Source organism: Balaenoptera physalus, assembly GCF_965194825.1.
Source record: "Balaenoptera physalus genome assembly, chromosome: 14".
In the NCBI taxonomy this organism is placed as follows: Eukaryota; Metazoa; Chordata; class Mammalia; order Artiodactyla; family Balaenopteridae; genus Balaenoptera; species Balaenoptera physalus.
The window spans coordinates 56,505,178-56,524,394 of record NC_138893.1 but is presented as its reverse complement, the minus strand read 5'-3'; the positions used below and the strand labels follow the sequence as shown (position 1 = coordinate 56,524,394).

General features: G+C 46.4%; 1 protein-coding gene across 4 annotated transcripts in view; it reads right to left on the bottom strand.

Moving 5' to 3' along the window:
• Positions 1–18,894, bottom strand: part of MYOF (myoferlin) — a 156,558-nt gene extending 137,664 nt beyond the window's left edge. For all 4 annotated transcript variants that reach the window (XM_082423539.1, XM_082423541.1, XM_082423540.1 and 1 more), the window contains exon 1: positions 18,608–18,894. In XM_082423539.1, coding sequence (XP_082279665.1) covers positions 18,608–18,695 — 88 coding nt within the window. In that variant the 5' untranslated portion in view covers positions 18,696–18,894. The remainder of the gene's footprint in view (positions 1–18,607) is intronic.
• Positions 18,895–19,217: the final 323 nt, after the last annotated feature.

Genomic DNA, 19,217 nt, shown 5'->3' with positions numbered 1-19,217 from the left:
AATAAGTTTATTTAAAAAAAAAAGAAGAAGAAGATGCATAGATACGATGTGTGTGATGGTCTTGGCATCCTGGGCAGTGGCCATAGGAAAAGTCCAAGGTCAGGTTTCAGGGTATCCTGAAAGTGTCTAAGACTGCATGCTCCAAGACACAAAATATTACATCTGGGAGTTCTTCTGGAGAGAGAGTTTATTGCTGTCATCAGATTCAAATGAGTTAGGGACCTTGACAAAGGTTAGGAATTCCTGCCTTTGACAAGCATGAAAGGGCACCATTAATGTCCCTGCAGCTCACCACCACCCTTGCTGCCATAACCAGGGCTTGGGGTAGGGGAAGTGGGAGAATAGGGTGGAGAACTAAGTCAGGAAGGAGTGAATCTGGACCGTGAGATCATGGCAGGCATTCAAGAGAGAAGATGGGCAACTGTATGAGGTCCCAGCAAGTAGGTAAAGCAAGGAGAAGGCAGCAAATAATTTATAGAAATTGGGTACAAGGCTTAGAACTGGGAGCAAGGTTTTGAAGCAAAATTCCAGTCTCCTCTAAGTCCCTAAGATTCCAGGCAGGGAGCTAAGGCAGGAATAAGGGTTCCAGGGAAGCTGCCAAAGAGTCAGCACTTGCCCACTTGAATTGAGTCCCAAGCCTGGTTACTGACCTGGGAATCAGAGTGTGAGAAGGCACAGCTGCAAGGCTATCTTGATGCTGAGCCCGGTACCACTGACCCTCCTCCCCCAGTGGAGATGGTTCCAGAGTCAGCAGCTGAAGAGTGTGGAAAAGGTCACTTGTTCATTCATTCTCAAACATGTATTAAGCACTTACTATGTGCTAGTAACTGGAGAAACAAAAGAGTGTAAGATAGTCCCTGGTCTTAAAATGTTCCATCAATGTAGTTTATGGGCTATTGAATAGAGGAACCAAACAAATCTTTCTGCATGTTTTCACCAAATACAAAAAGCCCCATCATGCTCTTTCTTGCTTTATTCTTATCTTGGAGTTCCCTCCCATAAGAGGAGGAATAATGAGAGTGATGACTGGCCAGGTCAGGCCAAGGGACCTGGTAGCTCAGTCCACGGAAATGATCCGCTAAGTGAGTTCTTCCACGACATTAATCAACTTCCTGATTCCTCCATCCAACAAATATTTCTGAAATATCAGTTGCCAAGCACCGAAACGGTCACTGTGGGGTCCTGCTCTCGAGGAGGTAGATATGGCCACAGGTAACTGATATGGAAAGAAGGCTTCAGAGGGGTACAGATGAAAATGCAAATTCAGAGGAAGAGGAGGTGACTTCAGGCTGTGGGAACCAGAGGCCTCACAGAGGAAGCAGAGGCTGAGCAGGGGACAGAAGGAACTGAAAACGTGGAGTTGGGAAGAAAAGGTCACTCCAGGTGAGGGCAACAGCATGGTGGGTCAGCTACGGACAAAGAGAGAACAGGTTATGTCTGGGGACACTGCACAGCCCAATGGGCTGGAACCACAGTATGTGTAAGGGAGTCAAGGCAACCAGGCTGTGTGGGAAGGTTATGGTCACACGACGAAGCCCTGAATGCCAGGCAAGCTTCACTTGGCTGACTCACGCCACTTAGGAAGGAGGATGTTAGAAACTGGACTTTATAACTTCAAGAATTCATTATCCAACGAAAAACACCAAGTTGCTCAACAAATCTTCCAAGACATGTTCCTGAACACATGATTCAGTTGTGTGTTGAGAACAAAGCAGAGGGGTTGAGTCCCAGCAGATGCCACTGACAGATCACAGACGGGGTGGGACTATGCACCTGGAACTTCATGCCCCACCCGGTACTTGTGCATAATGCTGATGCTAATGGCGCTGCCCTATAGGGGCGCACACTCCCAGCCAGGCATGTGCTAAATCCTTCACATACATCATTTCATTTAATCCTTCTAGCAAGCTTGCTAAGTAGGCACTGTTATTATCCCCAATTTGCAAGTGGGCAAAGCAATCCCAGAATGGTGAGATAACTTGCCCAAGATCACGGAGCTAGGAAGAAAACCTCTAACTCAGGACTAGTCTGACTCTACCCTCCTATCTCTCTAGTTAATAAGGAAAAATTAAGAAGTTGGCATTAGCTCCTACCTTTCTGGAGAAACCCAGCCCAACCCCTTCCAAGAAGGAGGCTCTGATTTTTTAATCAAAATGTGTACACATCAAGGCTTCCCTGGTGGCGCAGCGGTTAAGAATCCACCTGCCAATGAAGGGGACGGGGGTTCGAGCCCTGGTCCGGGAAGACCCCAGGTGCCGCGGAGCAACTAAGCCTGTGCACCACAACTACTGAGCCCGTGTGCCACAACTACTGAAGCCCGCACGCCTAGAGCCCGTGGTCCCCAAGAGAAGCCACCACAATGAGAAGCCCGCGCACCGCAACAAAGAGTAGCCCCTGCTCAACGCAACTAGAGAAAGCCCGCGTGCAGCAAGGAAGACCCAACGCAGCCAAAAATAAATTAATTAATTTTAAAAAAATGTGCACACGTTACATTTTATTGCCTTTTCTCACATGTCAGCCAAAAAAAGTACATAAATTCCTGTCTTATCAGCAGCCACAACGTCACACATTTATTCAATTATTCCACATCTTTTTTTTTAAAAAGGCCTCAGTTGCAGGCACTAAACATCAGATTAAATTACAGGAAACTCTTTCCCCTTCTCCACATCCCCTACCTCCCCCTGTTCCCACCTCTAATGTTATGAAGAGAACTGTTTCTGCCTACGTAAGGAATTAAATACTTTCAACCCAGAACATAACAATTGATTCAAATGCAGAATACACTCTGGACCATGATTCAAGGCATTCTTTGAGACATTTCCTGTTTTTTGATTAGCTACACTTGCTTCCCTCTCAGTTCTGTGAAGGTCACCATTGCAGTAATTAACTCCCATGCCAACCTCCCAATAACATTTCCCAAGAACTGAACAAGCAGTCCTTGCCAAGCCACCATGCCCTCTTGCACAGAACCATTTCCTTTGCTGTTCACCTACAGTGTGAACTCTTATTGAAATGGCGAGAGAGACACCATGACTCCTAAGACCGGATTGGTACATCTGTGCTGAGAGGACCAGGGTGATTGTTAATCGTATGTCAACTTGGCTAGTCTATGGTGCCAGTTGTTTGGTCCAACACTAGTCTAGATGTTGCTGTGAAGGTATTTTATAGATGTTATTAACCTTTGCAATCAACTGTCTTTAAGTAAAGCAGATTATTCTCTTTAAGGTGGGTGGGCCTCATCCAAACAGCTGACGGCCTTAAGAGGAAAAACTGAGGGGTTTCCTAGAGAAGAAAGAATTCTGCATCAAGCCTGTATCAGAAGATCCTGCCCAAGTTTCCAGCCTGCTTGCCTGCCCTTTAGATTTCAGTCTCAAGACTACATCAACTCTTACCTGAATTTCCAGCCTACTCGTCTGCTGTTGGGCTGCACCCCACAGGCCTACAAGGCCTGTGCTTGCCCAGCTTCAAAACCAAGGAAAGAGCCCAGAGTCAGCAACAGAGACATCAATGGCTTAATGGAGTTGGGGGGGGGGAGCTTACACGTCTGAAGCAGGGTCCTGGAGGGACACCCCACCATGTGCTGCAGACGGCAGGCAGGACGTGGTGGCAGTCTTCAGTCCCAGGAAGAAGGGGAGGCTACCACTTATAGGGGAATTGATGTCAGATGCGCTCATTAGTTACCAGGGAAACCAGTAGAGGGGCTTGTCCTTCACGGCCCCTTTGATAAGAACAATCACCAGCTGGGGCCTGGGGCAAGTAAGTAGGAAGGTGAGTCAGGTGAGTAAGATACAGGTAAAGCAGGCACTGGTCGGGCAGGGGATGTACAGAGAACAAGAGGACAGCCATCTTGAGTGGCCTGACCATATACCTGCCCCAGAAATTTCAGTCTTGCCAGCCCCTACAATTGCATGAGCCCTCTCCCCCTCTCTGTCTCTGTCTCTCTCTCCCTGTCTCTGTCTCTCTCCATTTATATATACATATATACTATTGGTTCCAGAGAAACGGAACCAACTGGTAATACCAGGTGCCCATGGAAGTAATAACATCTACGACGGTAACACATTTTACATACTTCCAAATACATACACACCATCTCACTGATCCTAACAATCCTGCAAGGAGAAGACAGGTATTGGTCCAGCTCTTCTCATTGGGCTTTCAAATCAGGGAACTCTCCATTTCTCTGAGCTGTTACCTCAGGGAGACATAAGGCTCAACCACCAAGCTCAGAGCCCCTCTTGTGTGAACTGGTGAATTTAGACTAGATGATCTCTAAGTTTTCCTCCAGGTCCAATATGAAGTGCCCCCAAGTCCTGACTGGTTAGATGGCTGCGTCTTACGGAGATGGCCCCAGGAGAAATGGGGGTGCTACTTACAAAGCTTTCTTAAGTAACTCAGCCCTTTGGTACTCAAGGTAGATCAGCCATGCATCTAAACTTGACCTCCCATTCAGAAATACTTCTGCATCTTCTCTGGGTCCTGGATTATGCCCCCTTTGTTTTGAGAAACATTCACAGACATACACAAAGGCATCCACTATTTGGCTTAAAATTTCAGAGCCCCCTGAAGCCCTTCCACACATGGCTAACAGTTATTAACTGCTCTGACCTAGTCACTGTTCCCAGCGCCTCCCATGACTGTCTCATTTAATCTTCACACCAACCCTAAGAGGTAAGTCCTATTATGATCATCTCCAGTTACAGAGGAAGAAACCAAGACACAGAGAGGGTAAGCAACTTATCAGAAGTCACACAGCAAGTGAGTGGTAGAGCAAGGATTCAAACTCTAGAAGATACAGACACAGAGCAATTTCCAAAATTGGAGGATTAAGACCAGAGAGTGACTCCTTAAAGGCTGGAACTGCATTATTAACATTGTTAACCCCCCCCACCCCCGAGTCATTTCTCCATGATTTGAATGAAATGGACTTGATAAGCTCATATAAGTATTATGACTAAAGTTGCTTTAATGATTAAGAAAATGAATACAAAGTGCTCAGCACAGGGCCCAGCACATCGTAAGCACTAAACCAGCAGGAGCTAGTACCTCAGTATTATTTCTTCTTACGGCACCTGAGCAGCACCCATTGTGGACTCCAGGAGGTTTCCCAGGCTGTGGAGCCCTCTCTGGAGGGCAGGGCCCCAGTGACTAAAGGAAGTGCCCAGGGGCCTGGGCACAGCCCTGGTGGAGCAAGTCTGCCACGTGGCTCCATTCCAGGCCTCTGACGCTCTCCAGACGCAGCTGGCATGTGGGTAGTGCCTGCTCCTCCCTGGCAGTGAGCCTGGCAGCCACCAGCATCTGGAAGAACGTCCACAAGAACCAGGAGGCAGGGAAGGCTCCAGGAAGGGCTAGCAGGAGACTACTCGGCCCTCAGGTGTTAGAGAGACTCGGGGGAGCACGAAGACAGGTGGCCCATCCAGGTCAATCTGGCTGAAGGAGTATCTCTATTTGCTTCCCAACCGGCTGCACTAATGCTCCAAGAGATGTTGCCAAACCGGTTCTAGGAGAAAGGCATTTTGGCCAAATGGCAACTGTGATACAAAGCGAGGCTGTTTTGTAAATTTCTGAAACAGTCACTGACGTTACTGATTAAAGGAACGCCCAGACAAAAAGGCAGGCTGGGTTACTGCTCAGCTTTCTGTTCCCAGTGCCCCAGTGGCCTCTGGAGCCACCCCTTCAGGCACACACACTCTTGAATCAAAACCAAATCCTCAGGGGAGCTGCGGTGAAGCCCAGTCAATCTGAACAACCCATACAGCATCTACTTCCTAAAAGCTGACCCCGGGGTGCGGTCACGTTCCAGCCCTGCCAACTGCCTGGGCTGCGGGTGAAGGGAGCCCAAGTGGGCCAGGCACCTGGATCGGCTCTCTCGGTGGAGAACTGAATATGAGCATCTATTCTGTGCCAGACACTTTAAACACATTCACGTCAAATCCTTACGCGGGAGTGTTGGGCTGCACCCTGCAGGCCTACGAGGCCTGTGCTTGCCCAGCTTCAAGACCAAAGAAAGAGCCCAGAGTCAGCAACAGAGACATCAATGATTTAACGGAGGGGGGAGCTTACACGTCTGAAGCAAGGTCCTGGAGCGACACCCCACCATGTGCAGCGAACGATGGGCAGGACGCGGCGGCAGTCTTCACTCCCGGGGAGGGAGTCCCGTGTGGTGGAGGAGAGATTACCAGTTATAGGGAATTGACATCAGGTGGGCTCATTAGTTACCAGGGAAACCAGCAGAGGGGCACGTCCCTCACGGCCCCTTTGATAAGAACAGTCACCAGCTGGGGCCTGGGGCAAGTACCTAGGAAGGTGAGTCAGGTGAGTAAGATACAGGAGAAGCAGGCATTGGTCCGGCAGGGGATGTACAGAGAGCAAGAGAACAGCCATCTTGAGTGGCCTGACCACACACTTGGGGGTGGCTCTGGGTTTGTGAAAACCAGGGGTGGCCTGTTTGTATTGTACCTGTGGTATCTGGTGGCAGTGCCCCTCTACATACCTGATCCCAGGGATATCTCGGAAGAGAGGCGGACCAAGATTGTAAGGGTTATACAGGGTATGTAGGGGTGGAGTATATACGGTCAGGCCACTCAAGATGGCTGTCCTCTTGTTCTCTGTACATCCCCTGCCCGACCAGTGCCTGCTTCTCCTGTATCTTACTCACCTGACTCACCTTCCTAGTACTTGCCCCAGGCCCCAGCTGGTGATTGTCCATATCAAAGGGGCCGGGAGGGGCGTGCCCTTCTGCTGGTTTGCCTGGTAACTAATGAGCCCACCTGATGTCAGTTCCCCTATAATTGGTAATCTCCCCGCCCTGACCACCCCCCACCCCCAGTGAAGACTGCCACCATGTCCTGCCCACCATCCACCACACATGGTGGGGTGTTGCTCTAGAATCTTGCTTCAGACGTGTAAGCTCCCCACTCCATTAAACCACTGATGTCCCTGTTGCTGACTCCGGGCTCTTTCTTTGGTCTTGAAGCTGGGCAAGCACAGTCCTTGTAGGCCTGCAGGGTGCAACCCAACAGGGAGGTACTAATATCCCCATTTTGCAGATGAGGAAACTGAGGTTCAGGGATGTTAACTGACTTGCCCAAGATCACAAAGCTACTAATTGGCAGAGCTGAGCTTCAGCCCCATGCCTGCCTCATTTCCAAACCTGTGCTCTTCACCAGCACCTCAGGCCGAGGGTGCCGGGCAACCTGCCACATTGTCACCGCTTACCAGCTGGGTGACCTTGGGCACTGACTCCAACTCTCCATACCTAGATTTCATCATTAATAAACATGGCAACCTAATGCCCAGGAGTAATAGGTACCAAATTTGGGGCTCACGCCAGGCACTCTTCAAAGGGCTTCGTATGTTAGCTGTTGCTATTATTATCCTTATTTAAGCCCAATAGCACAATAAAATTAAGTAGTTTGTCCAGGCTCACCTGCTAGTAAGAAACAAAGCCAGAATCTCGATGCAGGTGTTCTGGCTCCTAAGACTCAACCTCTGGTGACTCTGGCTAACATGTTTCTGAGACATAATTTGCTAGAGACTGAATTAAGGCTGGTGCTCTGCAGATTCACTTCGGACCCCGCTTGAGGAGATGACTTCCTATTGTTTCAAGAGGGCCCCTCAAGGCCTCAGTGTTCTGGAAAAGGGGGTGAAAAAGGTCACCTCGTAGGGTTGCATTGAAGATCAAAGGAGAGAGCGTGAAAGTGCCAGGACACAAGGGACATGCCTCTGTGTAGGATTCACATCAGAATCATAAACGGCCTCCATCAGACAACATGAAGAGGATCCAGTTCCTCTGCCCTCCCTGACTCCAAGAGATCGTATCAAGAGAAAATAAGTCACAGAAAAGAACTTTGAAAATAAGCGCAAAGCACTGAGTCAAACGCTTGATAACTCCATCCTAACCCTCCTAGGCAACAATCTTAGCTGAATTATGACTCTCAGCCTCAGATCTTGGTATCCCATAATTAATCGTCTATTTTAATGGGATTTTTGCCATTCCCAGCAGTTTTGAGATCCACTGCACTCAGCCCTCCTTCCTATGTTGAGAAGAGCTTTGGCCTCAGGGCTCTTGAGCTGAGCTGGGCCGGTCATTTGCTGCAGGTATGAGGGAGAGCTGGAGATCGGGAGTGTCTGTGGATGGCGGCTTGTTAGTGGGAGAGGATGGAGGGTAGACTTAATGCAAGAGAGATGCCAAGCACTGGGAAAGCCAGACACGCACGACGCAGTGGGAAAGTGCATGAGACAAAGAGTCTTGGTCTGGGGTTCAAGGCCTTGCCTCTTCCTGGTCACCCAGCTTTGGCCACTCTTGTCCTCTCTGAGACTCAAGGTGCTCATTTGTGAAATGAGTATAAACAATACATGTCCTGGACACCTGCTAGAGTTGTTGTGAAGAACAAACACAATCAAGCCCAGGAAAGGGCTTTCTGCCCTGTAAGTGCCCTGGGAAGAAGCTCCTTCCTCAGGCCATGTCACACATGGGAGGCCACCATAATGTGTCCAGCATACTGGGACAAACTGGAGGGCATCTGGAGCCCCACACAAGACCCCTGAAGCCAGAGGTATATGGCTCCAAGGCACCACAGCCCCAGGCCCTGGCACTGGTCTGATCAGATGCCTTCAGGGCTGAATTTGGCCAGGGAAACTGAGCCTGGATTGTCAGGTTTAGGGAGTTAAGCCCTGAGCCCAGGTGCACTAATTACCCCAGGGTGAGTCAAATGCAGCCTCACCACACAGAGGTGGGTGTTACAGCCTCAGGGTGGGCCTGTGCATCCCAGCTCCACCTGGAACCTAGTGTGGGGTCTTGAACAAGGCAACTCACTCTCCCCAAGACGTGGTCTCTTCAGCTGTAAAATGAGGGACTTCATTTTTTTGGTGAGAAATAAATGAATGCATATATGTGAAGCTTTAGTGCAATGCTTCATAGCTAGAAAGTGCTCGTCATCAATATAATCTGCAAAATTTATGCCTCCTTTCCAGGAGTTTAAACTCATTTAACTCTGCATTCACTGAACTCTCGCTGGATCTACAGCTAGACTACAAGCTGCATGCAGGCAGTGGCCAAGTCTGGCTTGTTTCCCATCCAGCCTGCAGTGCTGAGCCCAAGGCCTGGCAAAGTACACTCTCGACCAAGATTTGTTAAATGAGTTTATGCCTGAGAGGAGCAGTAGGAAGAAACAGCAGCAAAAAACAGGATGGAAAGAGACAGGGACTGCCCAGGCAGTGAATTCCAACAATGAGGAGAGGTAAGCAAAAAGAATGGGTCTTTTTTTCCCTGTCTTTTTTTTAAATAATGAAAGAGGGATAAGGGAAGGGATTATTTTTTTAATTGATAAGTTATGCTATTGGGATGAAAAGATGATAAAAGTAATAAACCAGAAAACTAAGGTAAGGGGAAGTGGAAACTCACCTTGCCATTCAAATATTAGAATCTTAATACTTCACATGTAATAAGTAAGAGTTGTAGTCTGCACTAATAAAATGGCTCCCACTTGACTCTCCAGGAACTGATTCACTGCTAAGCTATGTCAGCTCTGAGCTTCTGAGTCACATCATGTCCTAAAGGCTCTCATACCCTGGGGAAACTCACCCCAGGAGGGCTGGGTTTTGTTTTTTCTTCTTCTTTTTTTAAAGTTCTTTTGTTCTTGGTACAAGGTCTTCCTCTTTCAGACTGGGGCCAGATGCCCCTAGCACACAGAACAATTCAATCAGTTCAGAGTGGGGAGGAATGGATCCTAATTTGACTTGGTTGTTTTAGGCACATTTTTTTTTTTTTCTCTGTAACCATGATGACCTCCAGGAAGACACACGGAGGCTCTGGAATCAAGAGTCCAGAGATGAATCCTGACCTGTCTCTGTCTCAGTTTCCTCATGGGTAAAGCCAGACTTCAAGAGGTGAGGTGGGAATAAACATCTATTTTTAGTCCACGTACCTTAAAGACATCATCTCATTTGACTTTTACAATCTTCATGGATAGGCCTTACAAGCACTTCACAGCTAGGAAAACTGAGATTCAGAGAGGTTTCTTGTCATTAATTAGACCAAAGCCCTAATATCAAGGTCAGAGGTAGGCTAGGGCTCCCCTGCCTTCCAGCTTCCTTCGAGATGCAGCTTAATGGATCCCAAACAGCATGTGGAAACCCTGAAGTCCTAAATACTCAAGATCAGTTTTGTAGTTTGTGGTCACAGGGATCTGGTCTCATTTGGTCCTACGTGGTCCCCCTGGCCTCTGAGATCCTAAACTGAATGACTGAAGGGAGGAGCCAGAATCATTCATTCAACATTATTTATTGGTCATCTACTATTTGCCAGGCACTGAGCTAGGTGCTGGAGAAAGAGACATGGTCCCTGCCCTCATGAAGCTTCCAGTCTGATTGAGGAGGCACACAGAAATCAAATAAGCCAGCAAATACATAACTACATGTTCCAATAGATGCCACAAAGGAGTATAGGATGTTAGGGGACAGAACTACAGGACACCTGATCTAGGGCTACTCTGATCTCCCAGGATGTGCTGCTGGGAGAAGCAGGGTGACCTCTGGTTCCAGCCTTGGCCTGGAGAGCCCAGGCCAACCGGAAGACCTGGCACTGCAGGGAACCAAGGCTATTTCCCACTTGCCTTCTGCTCTGCTATGACTCTCAGCACAACCGTGGCTGCACAGACCTCACAAGGCCAGGGCACCACTGGTCAAGAGGCCACCAGGCTCTCAAGCCTGCTGCTGGGCCCCTGCCAGACAGGCTTCCGGTCACAGGAGGGCTGCTTCATTGCTGGCCACTGAGGCTGCAGAATCACTGCAGGGATTCTCACTTTGAGTTAATGAGGCAAATGTGAACCGAAAATCCAGGTCAACAGAGAGTTGCTAAGAATCTACCGTTCATACCCCTTAGGATGACTATTATCCCCAAACAAACAAACAAACAAAAACCACAGAAAAAAACAAGTGGTGGTGAAGATGTGGAGAAATTGGAACCCTTTTGCACTGTTGGTGGGAATGTAAAATAGTGCAGTCACGATGGAAAACAGTATGGTGGTATCTCAAAAAATTAAACATAGACTTACCAAATGATCCAGCAATTCTGCGTCTAGGTATAAACCTCAAAGAACTGAAAGCTGGGACTCAAACAATATTTGTACGCCCATGTTCACAGCATGATTCACAATAGCTAAAAGGTGGAAGCAACTCAAGTCCATCAGTGGACGAATGTATAAACAAAATGTGGCATAGACATACTATGGAATATTATTTAGCCTTAAAAAAGGAAGGGAATTCTGACACATGCCACAACATGGATAAAACCTGAAGACATTCTGCCAAGTGAAATAAGCCTGTCACAAAAGGACCAATATTGCATGATTCCACTTATACCAGGTACCTAAGAGTAATCAGAGAGACAGAAAGTAGAACTGTACAGTTAAAAATGATTTAAGAGGTAAATTTTATGCTATGTACATTAGAGCACCATTAAGAAAAAAAAAGAACCTGCTATATGCCTAGCTGAGAGGCTATCATGTGCTTTCACAGATGAATCAGACATGGGCTCTGCCTTCAAGCTGCCTGTGCGCCACAGCGGAAGGGCATCCCATTTATTCATGTAAGCCTGGGCCACCCCTCAGATGTCCCCCAGGGTTCTGTATGTACCCCCAGCAGTGGGGAAGGAGTCCGGCATAAAAGGGGGAGGAAAGGAGCATTTGCCATATAACTACTACGTGCCAGGCACTGTGATAGTGTTTTATCACCGTTGATCCTTAAGAGTGCCCTTGTGAGGTCCGTGTATTCTCCCCATTTTATAGGCAAGGAAAGAAAAGCTCAGAAACATAGTTGCCCCAAAGATTTAGCTCCTAGTGATACAGTCAGGAGTGAAACTCTGCTCAGTCCAAAGTTCAGCCCCTTTCACGTAATGTGTTGATTACAAAGAAAGGGGGCTCCTTAAAGGAGAGGCGGGGGTGGGGTCAGATTACAGCTTAAAGATGGGAAGAAGCAGGTCTAATCCCCAAACTGGAGGGCGATAAACTGGATGGTTCATGTTCTCGGCCCTCAGAAGCTTACCTTGTGTAGGATCCACCTTGTCTGTCCGGGGATTCTGTATTCCTTGTCACAGCTGATTGGACCAGGGGTGAGACCAAAACTGAACCAATTGGAGTCTTGGTCTCAAGCATCTCAATTAAGAGACACGGATGCTGTAGCAGATGTGGAGTCAGGACCAAGTCATCTCCGTGGTAACCCAGAGCCCCATGCAAGCTGCTAACTGCAAGGGAGCAGCGGTAAGAGTCCCCACTAAGGCAGCCAATGTGCAGAGAGGAGACAGATGCAGTGCAGGGAAGGGTGGAGGCCTGAGGCACACAGTCCCCTGGGGAGCAAGAGCAGAGGCTTCCCTGCCCGACAGGTGAGGCCCATGATTGTATTCTGGGAAATTTCTTTCTAACTTTAGGGGAAAAACTTGAGCAAACCTGAGTTCCTTGCAATTCAACAACTGCTGACATGACACTTTACCCCTCAGGTGGGACAACTGGGTTGGGAGAGAAGGACTTTATGCGAGTGAGACCACAGCTCAGCCTGGTTGAGGAAATGCTCCCCATTTGACTTTTGGGAGAATAGCAAAATGTGTCTTTGGTATCACTTTCTATTTCTGTGCCTTTCTTCTACCTCTTCCAGGGCCTCCCTCTCCAGTCTCAGGTAGCTAATGCCCTCAGGCCGGCCTCTGGCAGAGACACCCCACCCAGCCCTGCAGGCATGCACAGGCTAAACACTCCCTAACCCTAACCCTCATGTCCTATTTTACAGAAGAGAATGAGGAAGGATGGCCCAACTGAACTGCCCAGCAAGGTTTTCTTATTCATTTAATTCGATTGGGCTGCTTCCTTAGTATCTTTCACATTAGCTCCTGCCTTCTCATTCTAGCCCTGGAATGAGCTCCCTCTGCCCTGGAAAGCATTTGCCTCAACTAGTAAACCATCTAATTAGTCTACCTGACTAGAACTAATCTGTCCACAATGCAGGCTAGTGGCCCCCCAGTGATTTACGAGTAAAGCACAATCCCAATCACACCAGATTACTCTGTCAACCTCACCCCACAGGCCCATGGCTCCCCGGCCTTTTTTGGTGCTGTTCCAAACCTAGAATGTCTTTCTTTTCATTACTTCTGTCAAATTTCCACTCATCCTTTAAGACCAACTCAAGGACACCTTGTCCATGGAGCTTTTCACTCTTCCATCTGCTTTTGCATTATAATTTTTGCATGTTTATTCTGGTTTGTAACTCATTCTTGTGTTCCAACCAGTTGCTTCCCTAGAAGATCAAACCATGTTATACATATTTTCTAGACTTGATTTCTGATATACTGTCTGACACATTTTAGGGCTCCATAAAAGTAAACGTTATCAAATAGGGAAGGAAGTTTAGGAATTCCCCTGTGCAATTTCACATGTGTATTTATCTAATCCTCAAACACCCCTGCAAGGTAAGAGGTGTTGTTAAGAACTCTGAAGCTGAAGGTTTTAATTCATTAGCTCATGAGCACTTAGGAAGTAAGAGGTGAGAATTGGGATCCTCGTTCCTAGGGCTCCCTGGCTCCAAAGCCCAGGGCTCAATAGGCTTTGTATCCTAATGCCTAAGGCCAAGTTAGCTGATAAGGCTTAAGGTGTCAGATGTCTAAGCAGTTGTTTCTGAGTGAAAACTCTGCTCAGACCCACTCAAAGCACACCCCTATTCAACAGAACAGCTGTTCAATAGAAATTACAAAGTAGGTAAGGTCACCGCTGCCATATCACAGCAGATGCATTATGCCTTACAGACCACTGAACGCTTCATGTATGAATTTTCAACATAAAACTGGCAGCTTCACATTTTTCTTGCCAGGATCAAGAAAGCAAAAAGTAGCACAGACACCGATTTGCCCCTGGGTAGCAGGTGTTAGGCACTCAGCGTTAGAAGTGTGTGAAGTGGCCCTTTGCCAAGCCTCATCCACAAAGCACCCGAGAGAATATTAAGCGTAATTCTTCCTGAAAGAAGGGAGCATGGCGGACTTCTGATGGTGGCTTTCAGGACCAAGAATCAATGACTTTATTGCACTAAGATGTCTCAAATCTCTTGCCAGGGCATTGTTTCTAGGGTCAACCTTTAAAAGGTATATTCAACATCAGTGCCACAACTAGTGAAGCCCACATGCCTAGAGCCCATGCTCCGCAACAAGAGAAGCCATCGCAATGAGAAGCCCACGCACCACAACGAAGAGCAGCCCCCGCTCTCCGCAAGTAGAGAAAGCCCGCGCGCAGCAACGATGACCCAACGCAGCCAAAAATTAATTAATTAATTAATTAAAACAAAACAAAACAAACAAAAAACAAAGTCTTCACGTTGAGAGAGGCCTCAGAAGTCTGTCTAATCTAATCTCAGCTAGATTCAGTCTCACAACCTGGCTGTCTGCGTGAAACTCAAGGGAAAATGGCCACCTCTGGCTGGCAGGCACTCTGATCTTAAGATTCAGAGCTGGGGGCTTCCCTGGTGGCGCAGTGGTTGAGAATCTGCCTGCCAATGCAGGGGACACAGGTTCGAGCCCTGGTCTGGGAAGATCCCACATGCCGCGGAGCAACTGCGCCCGTGAGCCACAATTACTGAGCCTGCGCGTCTGGAGCCTGTGCTCCGCAACAAGAGAGGCCGCGATAATGAGAGGCCCGCGCACCGCAATGAAGAGTGGCCCCCACTTGCCGCAACTAGAGAAAGCTCTCGCACAGAAACGAGGACCCAACACAGCCATAAATAAATAAATAAATAAATAACTTAGTTTTAAAAAAAAAAAAAAGATTCAGAGCTGGCTCTCGGAACCTGGTGAACCCAAAGAACGTGAAAAATCAAGTGGGTTTTGTGGTTTCCATAATCTCCTTCTGCACTGCTAAGTATCAATGACATCCACACCACAGGGACTTCAGTAACCCCCAAATCCTCCTGGTTCATACTAGGTCCTAAGAAGTTCAGTCTCAGAAGGGGACTGCACATGAGAGACTGAGGTCAACTCTAAACCAGCTGGTTGTCAGTACAGCACATTCCCAACTACAGTCTAACAGGGGGCCTCACTGTCTATACAGGTATCACCATTAACACTCCCATTGCTTGGCCATTCTTCCCACCATCCTACAGCTTGAGAAGTGTTGTTTACTGCCTGACCTTGCTGTTTTTTGTACTCAAGAGGCAAAAGTGTACACATTTCAGTAAACTCAGGGGCTTTCTTCGGTGCTGCCTTGATCCTCTGTTAGGGCTTTTTACATCCTACTCTCCCCACTCTCCCCCACGCCACCCCGTGAAGTGCATCCAGCTTTGCTCCATTCCCACTGATGGATATATGGTGGTATCAGTATCCTCAGTTCTGTCAGAACTTAATGTTAGCGAATTCTCTGGTGGCGCAGTGGTTAAGAATCCGCCTGCCAATGCAGGGGACACGGGTTCGAGCCCTGGTCCGGTAAGATCCCACATGCCGTGGAGCAACTAAGCCCATGCACCAAAACTACTGAGCCCGTGAGCCACAACTACTGAAGCCGGCGCGCCTAGAGCCCATGCTCCGCAACAAAGAGAAGCCACTGCAGTGAGAAGCCCGCGCAACGCAATGAAGAGTAGCCCCCGCTCACCACAACTAGAGAAAAGCCCGCATGCAGCAACAAAGACACAATGCAGCCAAAAATAAAAAAACAATAAAAGAAAAAAAAAAGAACAATGTTACTTAATCTTACCCAGTGCTCAAAACTGGAAGGCACTCCTGGAAAGGGTTTGCCATCACCAGTGTTTTAAACCATTGGAATAGATTGAAAGCAAGAAAAATGCCATATTCATTACTATAACTGCTTTAGTGCCTAAGGCAATGCCTTCCATACCTTGCTGAGAGCAGTTATTCAGTACGTGGAACTGTAAAATTATAAAACCTTAAAGCTGGAAGAAATCTCAAGATCAGTTCCCATGATTCCACAGCTGAGAAATTTGAGACGTGGGTGATTAAATCTGGGTCATCGGCTATTTTGTCAATATTAGCCAGAGTCCAGATGTTCCTACTCTAAGTTGAGTTGTTTCTTCCATTGGGTTGCTTATCAGATGAATGAATGAATGAATGACTTTACTGCTCAACTGATACTACGAAAGGAGACTGGAAAACAGACTGAAGTTAAATAACCTAGCAAAAGTAATGGTTTAGATAGCCTATATTTGCCCACCTTAACTGAAGTTTTTCACTTTCAGTTGAGTGTTTATGTCCATAGCTAAGGCAGACATACTTTTAGTCATTTAAAAGTTTGACCAATGCATATACACTCCAGACAAATAACAAGTCAGATTTCAATATAGTGTTAAATTTTAATTCCATTATAACCTATACGACTTGCCCCATGACATCACCAGACTGAACCCAACATATTTTTACATGTCTTTACATGTCAATGGTGAAGGAAACAAACTTTTCATGTTATGTCTCTATTATGTAGCTGCTTCAAGAAAAAAAAAATTATAAAACCACAGTGAGATATCACCTCACACCTGTCAGAATGGCTATTATCAAAAAGGCAAGAAATAACAAGTGTTGGTGAGGATGTAAAGAAAAGGGAACCCTCATACATTGTTGGTGGGGATGTGAATAAGTGCAGCCTCTATGAAAAACAGTATAGAGATTCCTCAAAAAATTAAGAATAGAACTACCATATGATTCAGCTATCCCACTTCTGGCATTTATCTAAAGAACACAAAAACACTAATTTGAAAAGATATGTGCACCCCTATGTTCATTGCAGCATTATTCACAATAGCCAAGATACGGAAATAACCTAAGTGCCCATCAATGGATGAATGGATAAAGAAGATATGGTATATATATGCAATGGAAATATTACTCCGAAACAAAAAAAGGTGAAATCCTGCCATTGCGACAACATGGATAGACCTTGAGGGTATTATGCTAAATGAAATAAGTCAGATAGAGAAAGATAAATGCCATATGATTTCTCTCATATGTGGAATATAAAGAACGAACAAACAAAAAACAAATGAACAAAGCAAAACGAAACAAAAACAAACCTGTAGATACAGAGAACAGAGTAGTGGTTACCAGACGGGAAAGAATGGGGAGGAAGGCAAAATGTGTAAAGGGGATCAACTGTGTGGTGAAGAATGGAAACTAAATTTTTGGTGGTGAGCATGCTGTAGTGTATACAGAGGTAGAAATAGAATGTTGTACACATGCAACTTATAAAATGCTATAAACCAATGTTACTGCAATAAAAAATACATTTAAAAATAAAATTAAAAAGAGAAAAATATTTTTTAAAAGAATACATGCAAATGAACTCTGATATAACATGACTACATGATATTCACTAACCAGATTCTCAAACTACATTGTCCTTTAAGAATCCAACTTTTGTCCCCCAGATCCTTTTTTTTTTTTTAACTAAACAATCATTTGGCAGCTTTGGGTTTCATTTCTGGCATTTTCCTGCTCATCTCAGAGGGAGAGGTTTAAGGAAAGAAACAGAGATAAAATGGACAAAAGAAAAGAGAAAGGCACAGATTACTCAGAAACCATAAGGGAGAAGTAGTCAGGTTCCTGGAGGAAGAGAGAATGCACTGAGGCGTGGTCAGGAACCACATACCCATCAAGGTTCCCACTTTTTCTGCCCTCCCCTCTCACTCCCTCTCATTCCTCCTGCCAGGGAGTGAGCTGGCAATCTTACCAATGACCTTGGACAAACAGAAGATGATAAAGCTCCTAAATTCAGCTTTAGCCACACCACTCCAGCCAAAACTAGCATCACCTACAATGGCTGGGAGTGTGCCATCACTCCAACCACTCCTGTCCCCCTCCACTGCAATCAAATGTCAGGAAAAATAACCTGTTGGAATTACAATAAGCCTTGTAAAGATGGTCTAGTCTAAACCCCCCTCACCTGTTTTGCACAAAAGAAAACTGACATCCAGAGAAATGACGTCACATGCCCAAGGTCATTGATCAAGTCCCAACTAGATGCCCAGAACTTCAGACTTGCATTGTTCCGAGTTCATTTAAAGCAATTTAAAAGCTATGGAACAGCAACGAACAGACAAAAAAACAAAACACCCCAACTTTGGATAGATGAAGAACAATTACAAAAAGGCACAAATTAACATGAAAACAAGCCAAAATAATAACTTTAATCCACCTCCCAGAAGCCCAGTGACAATAAAAGCAGCAGGGGTCTGTTTTACGGAGTAATGATACCTGGAACAACCTAATTGTGCTTTTTCCTCCTTTACCCATTTCTCACAGGCAGAGGAAATAAAAAGTGCATACAAGACTGCTGAAACTCTTAATCTGAATCAACACAGACCTTTTTGATACTTGAAATTTGGTACATCTTTCCCTCCAGGGGCTTATAGAAATCACATTATTAGAGTTAAAACATCAGGTCATTCAATGGGTCTCAAAGCCCCGGGGAAAATGCCTTCCACAGAAATCCATCCTCTCCCCTGACCTGAACAGGTAACAAACTCCAGCTAAAGCCGCAGAGGATTTGATCATTCGCAGACTTTCAAAGAATGGGACCCAAGAAACTAACATTCCAAAACAGGACTGGAGAAAAAGAAGAAAACTTGTCCTTACCCTTAAAAATAACAGAAACAATAGGATCCGGTTTCCCAAATTTCGTTTTAGGGATATTGCTGGCAGATTCAACAATCACTCGAAGCATGGCTCTCAATGGGCAGAAAGCAAATTTCAGCAACGAAGTTAAGAAGACACGGGCTCTGGAGCTCGCGGCCGCGCCGCCCGGGAGAGAAGGCGGGGGAAGACTTCTCCAGCGAAGAGGGAAGGAGGAGAGGCGATGGGTGGGTCCCTGACGGATTACTGTATTTACTGAAGGTTACGTGTAAACTGATACCCAAATGCCCGAGTCTCCGCAGCGCCGCAGGCACCCACTTAAGAATTCGGGAAATGTGGGAGTGAAAAGGACAAAACCTCAGCTAAAAATAATTATGGGCAACAAATGAAACTGAAAAGGATTTGGAGCTAATAAATGTGGACAGGTCAAGAGACCACTAAGACGCTGCAGCTGAGAGCAACAAATTCGTGAAGCCCAATTAATTGGATTTCTGTTACCCCTTCCATTCTTTGCTGAGCTCCATGGAGTTTTAAAACTTTACTGCGTCATTTAAAATTTTTTTTTTACTTTTGCCATTTCTTCTCTCCTGCTGTGGAACTCACCCACGCAGCA